We start from the raw sequence: 18,283 nt of genomic DNA, 5'->3' as shown, positions 1-18,283 counted from the left end.
TGTGGTGGCGCACGCCTGTAATCCCAGCTACTGGGGAGGCTGAGGCAGGAGAATCACTTGAACCTGGGAGGCAGAGGTTGCAGTGAGTCAGGATCGTGCCACTGCACTCCAGCCTGGGCAACAGTGGGAAACTCTGTCTCAAAAAAAAAAAAGTCAAGGGAGATATGAGGAACTCTCCAGATGGGGAAGGTGGGAGGATGAGAGCAACCCAGGGAGGGGAAGGAATGTGCAGTCTGTGGTCAGGGCACAGCAGATGAGCTGTAGACAGAACTCAGGGAAGCTGTGTTGAGTGGAAGTGAACAAAGAGGCTAGAGTCATAGGGTGGGGCAGACACGGAAGGCCTTAAATGCCTCTAAGGAGTTTGAATGTCTTCTGAAGGCAAATGGAAACCATTTCTGAAAAGATCCTCTGATTAGAAGCGTGCATTAAGCAAAGTTACATGATTTTAGAGGAAACATCTCCCGACTCCAGCACTCACTCACCAGCGGGTCACTGATGATCTCCCTCCACAAGTGGCACACCAAGCTCAGGTTCCAATAGAGGTCTTCCACCGGGAGGAAGGCAAACACGTGCCTCAGGACCTCACTAGGCAGGCTGCAAATGTGGCTCAGTGCTTCCTGGCAGGGCAAGGTCCCAAGAAGCCCATAGTATGAGTCAGGAATGGGATCAGGACCCATGTCCCCAGCATCTTGGTCGGTTTCACCAGACTCCGCAGAGAGCCGAGACGTACTGTCCTCTGCTTCTTGCCTGGCCTCCCTAGGCCTTGTGCATGGCACAGACAAATGGTGCCGCGGAGCTTTCTTAGAAACTCCATCCCACCGGCTGGTCCCGGTAGCCTGGTTACTCTCTTCCTCAGAGGACCAAGACCGCTTCCTGGAGGGCGGGGCAGACCCTGATGAGCCCAGCCCTGCTTCTCCACTGCCTTCCTGAGGCAGTGCACAGCTGCTCTCTGCAGGAAAGATCATGTCACCCTCAGAGTCCTGACAGCTGTCCTGGCCAACAGAATTGCTTTTGGCCATGTCATTGGTGCACGGCCGCTTGCCTGCTAGGAAGAACTCAGGGATGCATCTTTGACTTCCCTGACCTGTAGAGAGAACCCAAACAGGATGGACAAGAAATGAACGATGACTGTTGACCTGCTGTTAATCCATATAAGACACTAATTTTCAATTATCTATGTTAATAGAGGAAAGAGATAAAAACACATTTATGGGCCAACTGATTATATAAATAACTAATCCAAACAATATTTATATTTGGCTCTATCATATTACCAGACACACATTTGCAAAGAGACAGAGACCAGTTTTCACATGGTGTGATGGCCAACAATACTCCCTGCAGTAAATACAAGTACAGAGAAACACGCTGCACAGGGAACATCTGAATGGACAGACAAAAAGGAGGTGACTGCTCACAACCACGCCGCCACTAACAAAGTGCCCCGCTCCCACTCACTCTACAACAGCAAGTCTGCATGTGCTTAAGCAGAAATTCACATGCTTGGGGTCATCAGGATTCTGAAAATCTCACTCTTCTCATTTGACAGTGCTAAAACTTTTATTTTTATTTCTTTTTTATTTATGTATTTATTTATTTATTTTTGAGATGGAATCCCGCTCTGTCGCCCAGGCTGGAGTGCAGTGGCATGATCTTGGCTCACTGAAACCACCACCTCCCAGGTTCAAGTGATTCTCCTGCCTCAGCCTCCCAAGTAGCTGGGACTACAGGCGTATGCCACCATGCCTAGCTAATTTTTGTATTTTAGTAGAGATGGGGTTTCGCCGTGTTGGCCAGGCTGGCCTAGAACTCCTGACCTCAAGTAATCCACTCACCTCGGGCTCCCCCAAAGTGCTGGCATTACAGGCGTGAGCCCCTGCGCCCAGCTTTTATTTGTATTTCTTCCTGTGAAGGTGACACATTAATTTATTTTTAAAATAAAAAGTCGAGACTCAGAATTCTCTTTATAGTGTTAGAGTGGTACCTAATCTCTTCTACATGTTTGTTCAGTGAACATTTACTAAGCACCAATGATTCTGAGACAAATGTAAAGTGAAAAACCTCACAGACTTTTCAGGAACATAGGGAACATTTTCAAACTCCTAAAAATTATTTTTAAATGCCAAAGAAGTAAACATTTATCAATAATACATAGTTCCTTTCTAAATGGCTGTATCCAAAATATTCACTTTGGAAGAGAATGGACTGAAACTCGGTTTAGCCTTTAACAAAATTTATGAAACTGAAACATATTTTTCTATATTAGTAAAATTTTTTTAAAAAATTATAACAGTTAACTGTTTCTTGGGCAATCTGATAGAAACCCAGAGTTTTGACTTCACTATTACTACAGGTTAAATCCATATGATCAGGGTTAAATCCTAGCATTTTCTTTTTTAAAAAATATTATTATTATTTTAAATAGAGACGGGGTCTCATTATGTTGCCCAGGCTGGGCTGGCACTTCTGGGCTCAAGCAATTCTCCCACTTCAACCTCCCAAACTGCTGGGATTACAAATAAGGCGTGAGCTACTGCTCCCAGCCAAATCCTGGTATCTTCCAACTGTTGAATCCAGTCACACCCACAGTCACTGAGACGTCACCACCTGGTCAGGGCCACCTCACAAGTCCTTGTCAGTGAAGAACTCAAAGTAGAGAAGAAACAGACTTCTATATATGGAAGAAACTCAGTATCAGATAGGATATAAGTAAGTTTCAAACTGCCTCATACAGTTGGTTATAGTAGTTCCCACAGCAGGAAACATACAATAGTTAAAGACAACCAGGCTGGGAGAGGTGGCTCGCACCTGTAATCCTTGCAGTTTGAGAGGCGGAAGCAGGTGGGTCTCTTGAGCCCAGGAGTTTGAGACCAGCCTGGGCAACATAGCAAAACCCTGTCTCTACAAAAAAATACAAAAATTAGCTGGGCATGGTGGCGCGTGCCTGTTAAGTCCCAGCTACTTGGGAGGCTGAGCTGGGAGGCAGAGCTGCAGTGAGCTGAAATGGTGCCACTGCACTCCTGGATGACAGAGCAAGACCCTGCCTCAAAAAAAAAAAAGACAACCAGATAATATTTGAGTTGAATTCTGAAATTAGTTGTATCAAAGGGAAATAAGGCAATCTAGATTTATTAACTAAAGTGGGAATTCATTTGGTACATAGTGGGGACATTCCAGTTGATTTAGCAGAGATAAAATCTGAAGTCAAGGAGCAGGGTTACTGTAGTAGTCCAGGTCCTAGGTGACAAAGAGCTCAGGATGAAGGAATATTTTGGAGGAAAAATTATGACACATGGACCTAGTGACAGATTGGACAGAGAAGACGAATTAAGAGTCAACTAATCTCAGTGTTTCTGGATTGGAATAAGAGTGACACTGGCCCATGTCTTCTATCACTTTGTAATTACACAAGCTAATAGGATTCATTCCATCACACTTGTCCGCGGCTTTTACGAACTATGATAATAGGATAGAATTTTCATGGAAAACTCGGCGGGGCGCGGTGGCTCACACCTGTAATCCCAGCAGTTTGGGAGGCCGAGGCGGGTGGATCACCTGACGTCAGGAGTTCGAGACCAGCCTGACCAACATGGAGAAACCCCTTCTCTACTAAAAAAACAAAATTAGCTGGGGGTGGTGGCACACACCTGCAATCCCAGCTACTCAGGAGGCGGAGGCAGGAGAATCACTTGAACCCAAAAGGCAGAGGTTGCAGTGAGCCGAGATTGCGCCATTGCACTCCAGCCAGGGCAACAAGATTGAAACTCCATCTCAAAAAAAAAAAAAAAACTTCATGGAAAACTCACAATAAAAAAAGTGTCAAGCTATTGCATGAAGACTACAAAGTCACAGCAGCAACATTTACAAATACTTTTAAACTAGGAGATAGTCAAAGGACCCACACACTACAGGTTTTGAAATGCAAGAGTTTTAGAGGAGACATACCCCTACTCCCTCTTTTTGTTCTCGGTTTAGGATAGAGACCATGGTTCGGATCTCTGTTTGTCCATCTTTGACCGAAGGGCTGGGTCACAGCCAAGTGACTCCGAGCCAAATGCTGGCAGTCAATGGCAGTAAGATGCTTCCGCTTAAACCGTCTCACTGTTTCATACCACCAGGTAGAAGAAAGGGGATATTCATTAGTTATCACCGATTCTACAAGCTAGCCAGCACATTATACTCAAGTTTCTGCATAGTGACACGATTTTGTCAACACCCCAGCCAACCGTTCCCCCCTCCCCTTGCCCCCCAACTTTGTCCTTTCAATTTCTTCGCATTTTTCTTCCTTAGAATTGAAGAATCCTAAGTGACATTTTAAGATCTTAGGTTTTTTTTTCTGCTTATACTTTCTAGAAGCCTTGGTCATGAAATGCTCATTTAAGAAAAAGTTGTGGCTGGGCGCGCTGGCTCACGTCTCTAATCCCAGAACTTTGGGAGGTGGAGGAGGGGGCAAGACATTTTTAGTAAGTCTACTAAAAATACAAAAATTAGCTGGGCGTGGTGGTGCAGGCCTGCAATCCCAGCTACTTAGGAGACCGAGGCAAGACAATCGCTTGAACCCAAGAGGTGGAGGTTGCAGTGAGCCGAGATCGCACCACTGCACTCCAATCTGGGCGACACAGCAAAAAAAGAAGTTGTCATTAGTGGATATACTGAGGTTTGGCATCTTTTCCTTAACTTTCTCCAGGCCATTTATATTTCTATTATAATCAAAAGTATTTAAGAATCGGCTATATATTTTTTTAAATAACAAAAAACTTTTATAACTTTCTTTTTTGTTAAATGGTTAAATTTTTTTTAATTGTAGTAAAAAGCACATAACATGAAAAGCACATAACTAGAAGCAAAACATCATGATAATAAAACAGGCTGCAGTTTCCTTGAAAGAAGGACCAAAGGGCACACATCTCTCAGCCCCCCGAGCCCCTTGGTATTGAGAACTGACTTGAAAGGACAGAAGCGACTCCCCCAGCCCCCAAATGGAAGAGAAGCCAATTCCTTTTCAGGACCTTTAGAGGAGAAAACTTCATATCTTCCCTTAGCAAAACACTACAGCAACAATGGCGCCTAGAATTTTGTTTCAACGGTACTGAAATACTTGGTTTTGTATTACTCATCTTCTTTCAGGTAATTCTTGTCCATGTGTAACCAAGACTCTCCATGCTTCTGCATCTGTTACTGCATGTAAGATCTAGCTACCTCCTTATGGCATTAAACACTAAAATGTAAAGATACACTTCTTAAAAAATAAGAATTAGGTCAGGCGCAGTGGCTCATGCCTGTAATCCCAGCACTTTGAGAGGCCAAGATGGGTGGATCACTTGAGGTCTAGAGTTCAAAACCAGCCTGGCAACACGGTGAAATCCCATCTCTACTAAAAATATAAAAATCAGCCAGGTGTGGTGGTGGGCACCTGTAACCCCAGCTACTCAGGAGGCTGAGGCCCAAGAATCACTTGAACCCGGGAGGCGGAGGTTGTAGTGACCCAAGATTGTGCCATTGCACTCCAGCCTGGACGAGAGTACAACTCCATCTCAAAAAAAAAGAAAAAGAAAAAAAAGAATTAAAGTTAGCCTTTATAGGAGACGGTCAAAAGAGAATAAAATCAGGTTCTACCAGTATCATATTTTCACAGATCCTAAAAAACACTCCAGTAGGTCGGGCGCCGTGTCTCACACCTGTAATCCCAGCACTTTGGGAGGCTGAGGCGGGTGGATCACCTGAGGTCAGGAGTTCAAGACCAGCCTGGCCAACATAGTGAAACCCCGTCTCTATTAAAAATAGAAAAAATTAGCTGGGCATGGTGGCATATGCCCCGGAGGCTGAGGCAGGAGTATCGCTTGAACATGGGAGGCAGAGGTTGCAGTGAGCCGAGGTCGCACCATTGCACTCCAGCCTGGGCAACAAGAGTGAAACTCCATCTCAAAAAGAAAATAAAGAATACTCCACCACTAAACTATGGTATCAAATGCCAGAATCTCACTCAAGATTTCTTTTTTTTTTTTTTTTTTCTTTTTTTGAGACAGAGTCTCCCTCTGTTGCTTAGGCTGGAGCGCAGTGACACAATCTTGGCTCACTGCAACATTCACCTCTTGGGTTCAAGCGATTTTCTTGCCTCGGCCTCCCAAGTAGCTGGGACTACAGGCCCCCTCCACCACACCCAGCTAACTTTTGTATCTTTAGTAGAGAAGGGGTTTTACTATGTTGGCCAGGCTGGTCTCGAACTCCTGGCCTCAAGTGATCCGCCCACCTCGGCCGCCCAAAGTGCTGGGATTACAGCTGTGAGTCACTGTGCCCAGCTCGACATTTCCTTTAAGCTTGAAAATACATAAAGCCAAGACCCCAGTGATTTAGTTGATATAGTTTACAATATTTTTTCATTATTCCTCCCTAGCTAATTCAGAAGTCACCCTTCCAAATTTCAGTTAACTTTTTCAAGGTTTAATACCAGCTTTTAAAAAAAAAAAAAAAATTCATGAATATTTTAAGACTTTTCCAAAATCAATTCTACAAACAAAAGCAGTTCTGAGAGCCCCTCTGAAAGGACGCTGGAGATCGTCTAACTACCTGAACTTAGAAGCTGGGTGCAACCCCATAAGCGCCAGGCCCCAGCACTCACAGATGCGCTCACTCTCACGAAGCAGCACAGCGCAGCGTGGTGAGCCGGCAAGGGCCTGGCGGGAGGGCTGGGCTGGCACCCTCAGCTGGCCACTTGGTTGCTCTATGGCTTCAGGGCACCTCAGGTCTCTAAGTCTGATAGGTCTACGGCCATACCACCCTGAACGCGCCCAATCTCATCTAAGTCTGATAAGTGTCATCAGGAACAGATGAGAAAATATGCTCAAAACTGTCTGTCAAATTATCCAACTGCATGCATACAAACTTACCTGTTTCCTCTATTTAACAAGGCTTATGTGAGTCGCCTGCCTAAGACATTGAAATATCCTTCAAATTATAAAGATGCCAACTAATGGCAAAGCAGGAAGTGTATTAGCAGCTCAAATACAGCCAATTCTGTATTACTGGAAATACCTTCTAAACTAACCAGTAACATGTCTCGCTTATTATTAACAGAAAACCAAACACCCCCTCCACTTTGATGGTTTTGTGCTGGTTTGTGCTGGTTCTGTAATGTTGCTGACCAGTTTATTTAGAGGAAAACAACAGCAAATCATCTTATTCACACAGAAACAAAGTATGGATGTGAAGTTTCTCTATATTAAAAACTAAATTTGAAGTTTTCTACATTGGAAAGAAAACAAAGTCTTGTTGTTCTCTTTTTAAAAAGTAAGACATGAAATTTTATTTCCTGTGTTCAAAACCCTTCATATTACAAATATAACCCAAGGACTATTTTGCCTGAATGGGGACCTCTGGGCATATCTGCAAAAGAGACAGGTAGAGCGGCAACATGGCTTCCAGAACACCCGAAAATCCTGGGTGAGGTGCCCCACACAATGCTCAACAGCAGGAGCAGCTGCAGGACTCCAGGCAGCAAATCCACAGGCCCTATAGATCCAACAGAGTGGACTCATGCCTGCTTTTCTCTCTCCTCAAACAGTCCCAATTGCTTCAGAGCTGGTCAGTACAGTATCTACAATTAGAACTGGAGATACTATGTGTCCTGATGAAGGGTAAGGAAAAAGGAAAAAAATAAAATAAATAACTGGAGACACTCACTAAAGAAAGTTACCAAGAGTGAATATCTCACTTAAATAGGAGGTGAACATCTACTGCCACAATGGCCTGGAGAAGAAAAGCTTTCATGGATAAAATCATGAAGGAAAAAAACAAAACAAAACAAAACAAACAAAACAAAAAATCACAAAGGAGCAAGATCAACATCAAACCACTCATATCTGAGACCCAGGACCTCAGGCCAGCTGCAGGCCTGCTTAGCTGAATGGTGTGTCAGGTACCGAAGGCTTCTGAAAGTCAACGAAAAGGCACATAACCAGTGAGAAAATCAGGCTCAGTTGAAGGGTCTGATGCCCACCCAAATCTATGATGGCCTTCTACATTTGGCTTTTGGAAACAGCTACAAACAGAGGCTGGCAGATTTGTATAGAAGAGGTACCTGCACATGCAGGGTGAACCCTGGAACGTTTTTTGTGAAGTATGTAAGAATGGCTTTATCGAAGCCTTCTGCAGCCACCTCACTGTAACAACGGTGCATTGATAATGACCATCAATGAGATGGAGAGGTCTCAATCACATGCCTGAGTCGAAAAGACAGTAAGCATGCCCCAAGGTAAGCAGCTAGCCCACCTCGTTCACTGCTGTAACTCTGTACGTAGATAGCGTGGGGCCAGACATATAGTCTGTGCCATGTACTCAACGTTCATGTCCCTGAAATTCACACACTGAAATCCTCACCTGCAAGGTGATGGTATGAAGTGGTGGGGCTCTGGGCCAGGCACAGTGGCTCATGCCTGTAATCCCAGCACTTTGAGAGGCCAAGGTGGGTGGATCACTTGAAGTCTAGAGTTCAAGACCAGCCTGGCAACATAGTGAAACCCCATCTCTACTAAAAATATAAAAATTAGCCAGGTGTGGTGGTGGGCACCTGTAACCCCAGCTACTCAGGAGGCTGAGGCCCAAGAATCACTTAAACCCGGGAGGTGGAGGTTGCTGTGAGCCAAGATTGTGCCACTGCACTCCAGCCTGGACAATGGAGAGAGATTGTGTCTCAAAAGAAAAAAAAAAAAAATGCGGTTCTAGGAAGTGATAAGGTCACGAGGGTGGAGTCCCCACAAATGGGATTAGTGCCCTTATAAGAGAGGTCTCAGAGAGCTCCCTTACTCCTGCCACCATGTGAGGACACAAAGAGAAGGTGCCGTCTATGAACCAGGAAGCGGCCCTCACCAGACACCAAATCTGCTGGCACCTCGATCTTAGACTTCCAGCCTCCAGATCTGTGAGTGAGAGAGACTTCTGCTTATAAGCGGCCCAGTTATGGTATTTTGTTATACCAGCCCGAATGGACTGAGGCAGCACACGTTCTGTGAATACTGAGTGGGTCAAGAAGGATGAGGAGCAGGGAGAAGAAGTCAGCTGGGAGGTCCAGGAGCCTACACTCTAATCCCTAGGAATATACTACAGAACTGCTCCCACAGGGAGACCTCCCTGGTAGCTCACAACAGACTGATGACAGAACATCAAAAATGTTCAGTCCCAAAGGGAACTGCTTTGGAAAAGGTAATATGAACAGGATAGATTTTTATTTATGTATTTATCTCAGAAAATACGTCTGAATCCAAAATGCTTGTTGCGAAGATTAAGTGTTTGCAGAAATCAAAGACACAGGAGTAACAGAAAGTGCTAATGGGAGTGTTGGAACACTGTGTTCTGCTTCAAGGGAGTCCCGGTATATTCCAGTATGTTCTGGCATGAAGCCACCCTGGGAGGAACTGAGGTTCGGTACCGGGGGAGGGGCGCTTAGACTGGTGATCTGGCCTCTGTGCACTAAGATAAGTAACCTATATAACTGGAATGGCGTTACCAGCCATAGTTTGGCTGGCGGGAGAGCTGGTACTTTTATTGGATTTTTATTAACACTTTTATTGGATTTCCCCACCCCTTGGACTTATTGGATATATGTATCAAAAATAACTTTTCTAACGTCAGCTGGAGGTCAGGAAAACTAAACTGTATCTCTGGTCTCAGGGAGAGGTGCTGTGATGCTCTGAACTGGGAGCCAGGAGCCCTGTGTCTACCTCCTCTGGAGGAGCCCTGTGTCCACCTCCTCCGCAGAAGCCCTGTGTCCACCTCCTCTGCAATTACACGCTTTACACTTAATGTTCCCTTAAAGCCCCTCCGAGGCTGTGGGGTGCAGGAGAAGACCCACACTTGGCAGGTATATTCATCGCCAAAGCCTTGCTTATGAAAACGAGGATTATAATAACCTGCCATGCTGAATTCAGAGAATGAGACAATATATATGTAAGTACTCAAGCCACCCACATTGAGGGTGACAACACCTATCTCTAAATCTATGTCAACACCTAGCAACAGAAACGTCAGAAGAAATATGTGACTACCACACCAATCTGAGGGTCTCCTAAGGCACATCAGTTTTAATAGCATTAATGTTCTTGCTAAATGGTTAAAAATAAAACCAAAACACTACACTAGAATTCTAATCACCCTTCTATTCTTATTAATATACCTTTTTAAAAAGCAGTTCAAAAATAACTTTATCAAAATAAGAATGCTCAAATGCTACTTCTTCCATAAAAATCCTCCTTCCCTGAGTCACGCAAAGCTCATGGTATGCCTCCCTCTCTACACAGCAAGTGCACTTTACACCTCCTGTAAAGGGCATTTACTGTTAGAAGCTGCTTGTGATTCTTTAGGGAATGAAATTATCTGTGGTGAATGACCACAGATAAAGGGAAGCTGTGTCTAAACTAGGGGTTCTTGTGGGTGCAGAGAGATTAGAATCACTTACGGGGGGGGGCTTTGCAAACTCTACAAGGCCCCCAGAGTTGTTGAAATTGGTCTCCTACACACCAAATTCGGCATCTGTGCTCCCACCCTTGGACACTCTCTTCCACAATGACCAACAGAAATGTGTTAAGAGCCCTCAGGTGTCAGGGTAGAAAAACCAGAATGTACACAAACCATTTTGTCAAACGAATATTCCCTAGGCTTAAGTAAGCTCATTCCCACACTGCCTTTTCTGTGATGGCTTTCTAACAGTGTGACTTCTCTGTCCTCCACCCCAGGGGTCCCTATTCCAGGACCCACCTCTCTTTGCTAACCCTCAGCTTTTAGCCCTACCCCAGCAATCCCTGGCCTTTGCTGACTTTGAAGTGGTCAGATCTGGAGTTTAGCCCTCCACCACCCCTCAAATCTCTTCACCTTGATGACAGTCTATCCCCTCCCAGCCCACTCTGACCCACTCCACGCCCTGGTGAGGTCCCCTGATGGAGATGAGACCCTTATCAGTCTCCCCTGAACGAGTCCTTACAAGAACTCTGCTACGGGGAACTAAAAGGAAGGGACCACGTCTATCCCCTCATTCCTCAAAGTGCACAAGGGGGAAACAAGAGACACTCCTGCAGTCGCAGAGTGAGAACTGCATGTCTGCCACTCCTCCCCTATGCTTTCATTTGCCTGGCTTCTTTTTTTAATCTTCTTTATTGAAAACAACTTACAAAACAAGTCACAGAAAGTGAAACTGAGTGTTTCAGGTTTTGCTGCAAAGAATGTTGTTGCTCTTCTCCCTGAGCACACAGCTGGGCTATACTTCCCAGTCCTGCGTGCAGGTGGATGTCACCTTACCGCTGGGTGCCAGCCAATGCAATGGGAGCAGCAGCAGCACACGCCTCTTCCAGACCTGCCCTCCACTCTTCTCCTCTTCCCCTTAACTGGGAAGCTGATTCCCAGGACATCCTTAGAAGCCGGGTGTTCAAAATAGAAGAGCCTCCAGCAGCCTCAATCCTCGGACTACTGCTTTAAAAAGAACCCTCCCTCCCCACACCTACACACACAAACTCCAACCACCACCATGACCTGTAGCCTCCTTAGATTGTTATGGGATTGAAAAATAAACTTCTATTGTGAGGCCATTACATGTCTGGATCTATTTGTCACTGCAGCAAAGCTTACCCTGACCATTCAGGATCATTTGAAATGGATACCAAATAATTTCCTTTCTTCCTCTACCTTTACTAATCAGAATTCATACCAAAAAGTCCTTTAAAACTTTTAGGTTACAGACCTAAATGGACAAGATGAAGACAATAAGTACCTAGAATTCCTGGAAGTAAATATTATTATTAAATAATTGCTTTTTCAAAAAAAAATCAAGTTGACTCGCTAGTACAAGGTACCTGACTGGAGAAACTGCTATAATACCATACCCAACTTTAACAAAGATCCACAGAGGGCAGTTTTGCTAATCTGGACAATTTTGGAGTCAGCTAACCGCCCTGGTCAGTTTCCCACATGCCTCTTACTTTCAGCGTGCTCTGTGAAGACCAGCAAGTGGGCACTCGTCCTCTGGCATCTCCTGTGGAGATGGCCCAGGGGCCCTGCGCAATGTAGCCCATTATCACATGACTCAGGCACTTGACAGGTCCAATGGCAGCCTGTGAAACGGGAATGGCCCAATTTCAACAGTTAACTGTGTTATCTGTCAACTCCAGCACCATAAAAGTATTCAGTCAAGCCAGGAAGCACTTCGCAGGAATAAAACCGCCCTGTACATCTGAGATACTTGTAACAATTCTTTGTGTAAGTGTGCATTTAACATGTGTCTTATACAAATTATTGTTTTTAATTGCATTGTATTACATATTATATTAATAACAATTATTTGTATAAGTCTGTATTTAATACATCTTCCATCCCAGACTAAAAGCTCTCTGCTCTAGTGGGAAGGAGTAGAGAGGTACTCACACCCAGCATGTAACACACATTGCTTCATAAACAATTCCTGATTAAACGAACAAATGTGCAGCTGCAGCACTTCTTCTAAAGTGTGGGCTGTCTTCCTTGGCTTTGAAGCTCTCAACTCTCCCAGAGCTCCTAAGTGCTTTACAGCTTTTGCAGTTCTTTCCTATATTCTCGTCTGACCCTCAAAGCAATCCTACAATTGTGCCATGATTAAGCTGGGGCTCAGAGAGGACTCGCCTGAAGTCACCTTGTAGCTCATGAGTGATGGTGCCAACACAAGAACCCGGGTCTCCTGACTCCCCTAGTCCAGTGCACTTCCTACTGTGACATTCTTCACTCTGTATCTAGACACCTTGAAAGCAGCTTCTGAAAACCTCGAGTTTAATTTCCATATTACATTTTTTTTAAATCATTGTGAAATGTCAGAACCAAAGAAATTGAGAAGTATTTGGAAAACATAACTATAAGGAAAATACCACTAAATGCTGTAGACCCGAAATGGAAAAACTTCAAAATATTGTGTCCCCATTAGCTCTAAAAGAAACGAATGCAGAAAGCAAGCAAAATAGAGCTCCAGCTCCTTTCCCAGGTATTCACTGACGCAGAGCCAGGCTACCACAGCCTGCTTCTCCAGAAATCCAAAAGTTCCCAGGCAGTAAGCTCAATCTCCCCGGGATCCTCTCACATCTGAGACACCTGTGACTCCCTTGGAGACAGCACTTGTGTATGACAGCCAACAAGGATGGGCTGGGCTTTCCATTCTATGTTTTTCCTAAAGAAAGGAAGGAATGTTTGAAAAACAAGAGAAAGATCACTACTTATGGTCTAGAATATAATTTTATATATTTGAAAGGCTTTTTCTACAGTCAATTCATTCCACAACTACTTTTACGTATCTGCTATGTCCCAGATTCATTTTAAACTCCATGAGAGCTTTGTCTTATGGTATCCTTGGTGTTAAATGCTATTTTAGACATTAGTGATACAAAAGTGAATAAGCCTACCCATAAGGCAGCTACCAAAACAAACACAAGTTACTAAAGATAAAGTAATATAACAACTACATAAATGCATGCATGAAGTGTTATGATAGTAAAGAAACATAAATAGAGTTAGGCAAGTTGAAAAAGGCTTCACGAAGAGTTGAGTCTTGAAAGAATCATGGGATTCAGTAAGGCGGAAGGAAACAATGTGTGCAAAAATACAGAGGCATTAACAATGCACTAGAGTGGCAGGAAAGCTGGGCTTCATCACAACAAGAGGTTCCCTGATGAGGAATGACAGGAGACAAGGCTGGAAAAGGAATTTGGAGCCACAGACTACAAAGGTCCTTACACATAATGATAAAGAAATTGGGCTTCAAAAAAAGAAATTGGACTTTATCAGGTAGGGGCTTCAAGGTATCATCCAATTTTGTTTGTTTGTTTGTTTTTTGTTTTCAGACAGAGTCTCACTCTGTCTGTGGTCCAGGCTGGGGTACAATGGCACAGTCTCGGCTCATTGCAACCTCCGCCTCCCAGGTTCAAGTGATTCTCCTGCCTCAGTCTTCCGAGTAGCTGGGACTACAGGTGCACACCGCCACAGCCAGCTAATTTTTTGTATTTTAGTAGAGATAGGATTTCACCGTGTTGCCCAGGCTGGTCTAGAACTCCTGAGCTCAGGCAAAACACCTGCCTCGGCCTCCCAAAGTGGTAGGATTACAGGCGTCAGCCACCGCGCCCGGCCTCATCCAATTTTTAAAGCAGGGTCATTACACAATCAAATTTACACTTTAGGGCAGTGACTCGGCAGAGAGGATAGAAGGTGGAGAGACATGGAGATTGTCAGGAAAACAACTCAGAAAGCCACCATATCAACCTATGTGAGAATCGGCAAAGGCCTGAGAGTAGCAGACCCTGCAGGTGCATAAGAACATGGCTTTGTTTGACAAGACAGAAAGATAAAAGATAAAGAGCAACAAGGATAACTGGCATTTCTAGTAGAACATTCAAAGAGATGTTAATGTCATTAACCACGTTAAGGAATAAAAGAGAAACAGTGTTTGTGTTTTAATCACTTTTTCCCCCGGAGTGAGAGGGAGGCTGAAAGTCCTAGTTTTAAAAATAATTTCTGGCTTTAAGTTATCTGTGGAATACCATGTTTATGCTCCAGGAGGTCCTCTGAAATCTGAGACTGGTCTTCAAAAGGCATGTGAATGACAGTTACAGATATAAGATTTGAGATGCTTTCTAAAAGTAGGTAATTTCACAGCCAGAAAGGCAAAGATGGAATCCAAATTCAGTTTCCAAATAAAATCAGCCTAGGAGGGATAGAGGAATGAGATAAGCAGCAAAAAGATGATGTCAACAAACCCAAAATTAGAATTCTAAATCTAATACCAATAGTGGTGTCTACACACACTCACAAATCACGAAACCTGTCAAATGATCAGTGTACCAATGGGCATGCTGAACAGCATACCCATGAAAAACAGGAGGAAAAGGAAAGACAGCCAAGGAGCAAGTCGGTGCCAATGACAACTACATGTGACGTGACTGTAAAGGCCAGACCACAACCTCCAAAAGTCTGCACAAAAGAAATGAGCAGCCCAACCGGAAAACAGCAAGACCCAGGAAACAGCTCCATCCATTAGCTTACTGTTCAGATCCCGCCCCTCTAGACCAAGCTTTTGCCTCAGAAAATCACAGGAGCTGCGGGACAGATTCACATACATTATCATTTAGTTATCCAAAGGGGGATACAGAACAAAGAAGGTTCATAGAGAAGACACAAGAGGCAGAATTGAATGTGCAACACCAATGAAGTAACCAATTATCCTGGGTTCAAATATTCCAACCTGGCCAGGCACGGTGGCTCACGCCTGTAATCCCAGCATTTGGGAGGCCGAGCTGGGTGAATTACTTGAGGCCAGGAGTTTAAAGACCAGCCTGGCCAACATGGTGAAACCCCGTCTCTACTAAAAATACAAAAAAATCAGCCGAGCATGGTGGCGCACGCCTGTAATCCCAGCTACTCGGGAGGCTGAGGCAGGAGAATCGCTTGAACCCGGGAGGGGGAGGTTGCAGTAAGCCGAGATCGTGCCACTGCACTCCACCCTGAGCAACAGAGCGAGACTCTGTCTCAAAATATATATATATATATATATTCCAACCTATTGTGAACCCGTGTGTCCCAATTATGTTTAAAAAACAGGGAAACTAGAGACATAATTCAAGGAAGATAGTCATCTGAAACTGGGAGAGGGGCGGGGGTAAAAGCAAAAAGCATGAAGCTACCAGATGCCTCAACTTCCAATTTGCACTAACTTCAACGGCAGCAGAACACTGTTTGGCACGCCCTACACTTTTGTGCATTTCAAACAACTTTTGTGCCTTCCTTTTTTTCTTTTTCTGGAGTGACAAGGCACGACAGAACAATAACCTGAGCAAAGCTGGTACTTGGACTAGTTCTGTCTCCAGCGGCTATCCACATCACTGTTACCTTAACCAAACTCAATCTGCTGATGAGTAAAACGGACTTATCTTCATGGGCCCATTCCAGAAGTCTTTTCATTTATCTCCGCTCATTTTACCACAGGGGCAGACGCTGGCGAACACTCAACACATGCTACCATCCTGCCTTCCAGAAGACTTTATTACCTATAATTCTGTAAGAAAGTCACTGACTTGGTTAGGCCTCCACTTCCCCACCTGTAAAACCCTACTGATGCCTCATAGGGTTGTCTTCGGACCACAGAGTGCAATAACAAATGTAAACGGCACTCGTTTTTAGGCCTGGCAAATAGGAGCTACTCCCATTCTACTCCCTAAAGGAATCGAAAACATGGAGAGGTTAAGTGACTGGCACCTAATCAGATCGGGTAAGGAACCCAACACCTACTGATCTCTTCCATCACCCACAGCCTGCCCAGCTCTCGCCGTGCCCTCCACCAGCGCCAGGCCTCCCACATCGCCTTAGGCTTCCCATGCTCAGAGGAGGGGCAGAGAAGCTACCGATGACACAGGGGCAGAGGGCAGCGAAAAATGACTTGCCCAAGGTCAAAACGTCAGAGTAGACGGGAAAGCCTGGCCTGCTAGCAGCCGAGGCCACGTCCCCGCGCTTGCCCCTCCAGCCCCGAGGACCCACACGCTGCGCCTTCCTGGCCTCGGGGGGCAGCGCGGGGGCCGCTCCCGACCGAGTTCAGTTAGCGCCCTGGCCTCCCCCGCGCACCCCCGCCGCACCCTCCACCTGCCCACGGCCCGGGCGGCCGAGCCCCCACGCCCGCGCTTGCCCGAGCCCAGCCTCGCGCCCCCGGGGCCCCCGCTGCCCCACCCCGGGCCCGGACCCCCCGCGCAGGACCCCGGAGTTTAAGTTTTCCACACGGCGGAGCCCCTCCCACACTCCCTGCCACGTCTGCGGCCTCACGCACTGTGGCGCTCCGGACCCGGACCCCGCTGCCGCCGCCGCCGGGCCCGCGCCGCCGGCCGCCCAGCCCAGCGTCCCCCGGCAGCGAGCTCCTCCTCTGGCCGGGACCTGGAGCCCGAGACGCCCGCCGACTTCCTCCGCGAGCTCCGCCCCGCCGCAGCCCCGGGAAGCGCCCGCCGCCGGAGCCGGACAGACGGCCCCCACGACCAATCGGAACGCGAGACAGGAGGGGGCGTGCTGACGGACGGCCACTAACGCCAATCGAAATGCGCAATCGGTGGGGGCGCGGCCACAGCTACCGGGCCACGCCCCATCCGCGCTTCCGCTCGGGCCGGGGCGGAGCGGGAAACTTTCCCAGAGTTCCTTCGAGCTCCCCGAGTCCCCGCGGAGCTGCAACTGTCGAGGGGCGGGGACGGGGGCGGGGACGGGGGCGGAGCCCAGGAACGCCGGCCCCCAGGGGCTGGAGGCTGGGGCGGCCCTGAGGACGCGTGCGGGGCAGGTCACGCTTGGGCCTGGCTGCCTCAGGAGCCACCCTGCACGGCGCCGGGCGAGGCTGTGCGCGCCCTCCCGGACCCTCCACTTTGGGGCTTTGCGGTGTAGCGGCGCGCCCCACTCCCTCTCATGTTCAGTCCCGAATCACGTACGGGCCGCTGCAGCTCCAGGACGGCGGACGCCAGCGCTCTCGGATCCCCAGGCCCCTCCGTGCTCATCCCGGACCGCTCCGTCCCTGAGGAAAAACCGCCCCGTGCCCGGGACCGCGGCTTCTCCCACGCGGGGCAGGCCGGGGTTGTGAGGGGGCAGCCCGCATGCGGACTAGGCCGGGGGTGTGAGGAGGCGGCTCTGCCGGGGACAAAGCCGGGGGCGTGAGGGGCGGTTCTGCCGGGTTCGGGGCGCGCGGGGCAGGTTGCGTGAAGAGGCGGAAAGTCCCACTCGCCCTCGGCTTCTCCCTGCCCGGCCGCCGGTGTCCCGCCCGCCGCCGCCCCGCGCAGCCCGGCCCGACCCGCGGCGATGGCCCAGCTCGGGGACCCGCGGCGCCTCTGCAGGCTGGTGCAGGAGGGCCGGCTGCGCGCCCTGAAGGAGGAGCTGCAGGCGGCCGGGGGCTGCCCGGGGCCGGCCGGGGATACCCTCCTGCACTGCGCCGCGCGCCACGGGCATCGGGACGTGCTGGCCTATCTGGCCGAGGCCTGGGGCATGGACATCGAGGCCACCAACCGAGACTACAAGCGGCCTCTGCACGAGGCGGCCTCCATGGGCCACCGAGACTGCGTGCGCTACCTGCTGGGCCGGGGGGCAGCGGTCGACTGCCTGAAGAAGGCCGACTGGTAGGTGTGGAGCGGAAAGACACCCCGCCTCCCCTCTACTCGCAGAGTCGTAGCGAGTTCCCTGTGCTTCTCCGTCCCCTTGGACACCATAGCTGTTCTCAGCTCCTAGTTCTCACCCCAGGCCTGCTCAGCGGCAGGGACCTCCTACCCAACTT

General features: G+C 47.6%; 2 protein-coding genes across 12 annotated transcripts in view; one reads left to right on the top strand and one right to left on the bottom strand.

The window, feature by feature from the left end:
• FBH1 (F-box DNA helicase 1) overlaps positions 1-16,943 on the bottom strand; it is a 47,445-nt gene extending 30,502 nt beyond the window's left edge. Inside the window, exons 1-3 of one of the 5 annotated variants that reach the window (XM_008953114.3) lie at positions 16,811-16,943; positions 3,946-4,101; positions 483-1,084 (exon numbers count right to left, since the gene is read on the bottom strand). In XM_008953114.3, the coding sequence (XP_008951362.1) occupies positions 483-1,084; positions 3,946-4,101; position 16,811 (759 nt within the window). In that variant the 5' untranslated portion in view covers positions 16,812-16,943. Of the gene's footprint in view, positions 1-482; positions 1,085-1,835; positions 1,906-3,945; positions 4,102-11,963; positions 12,096-16,810 lie in introns of those variants that run through there. The other 4 variants (XM_055092383.2, XM_008953115.6, XM_034929892.3 and 1 more) reach the window with 4 other exon arrangements.
• A 289-nt stretch (positions 16,944-17,232) lies between these two features.
• ANKRD16 (ankyrin repeat domain 16) overlaps positions 17,233-18,283 on the top strand; it is a 28,945-nt gene continuing 27,894 nt past the window's right edge. For all 7 annotated transcript variants that reach the window (XR_004664499.3, XR_010113153.1, XM_034929889.3 and 4 more), the window contains exon 1: positions 17,233-18,128. Coding sequence is in view for 5 of the 7 variants with exons in the window: in XM_034929889.3 (XP_034785780.2) it covers positions 17,815-18,128 (314 nt within the window). In the remaining 2 variants the exon portion in view is untranslated. The remainder of the gene's footprint in view (positions 18,129-18,283) is intronic.

The sequence above is a fragment of the Pan paniscus genome, chromosome 8 (assembly GCF_029289425.2).
Source record: "Pan paniscus chromosome 8, NHGRI_mPanPan1-v2.0_pri, whole genome shotgun sequence".
Classification (NCBI taxonomy): Eukaryota; Metazoa; Chordata; class Mammalia; order Primates; family Hominidae; genus Pan; species Pan paniscus.
This window is presented reverse-complemented; position numbering and strand designations above follow the sequence as displayed.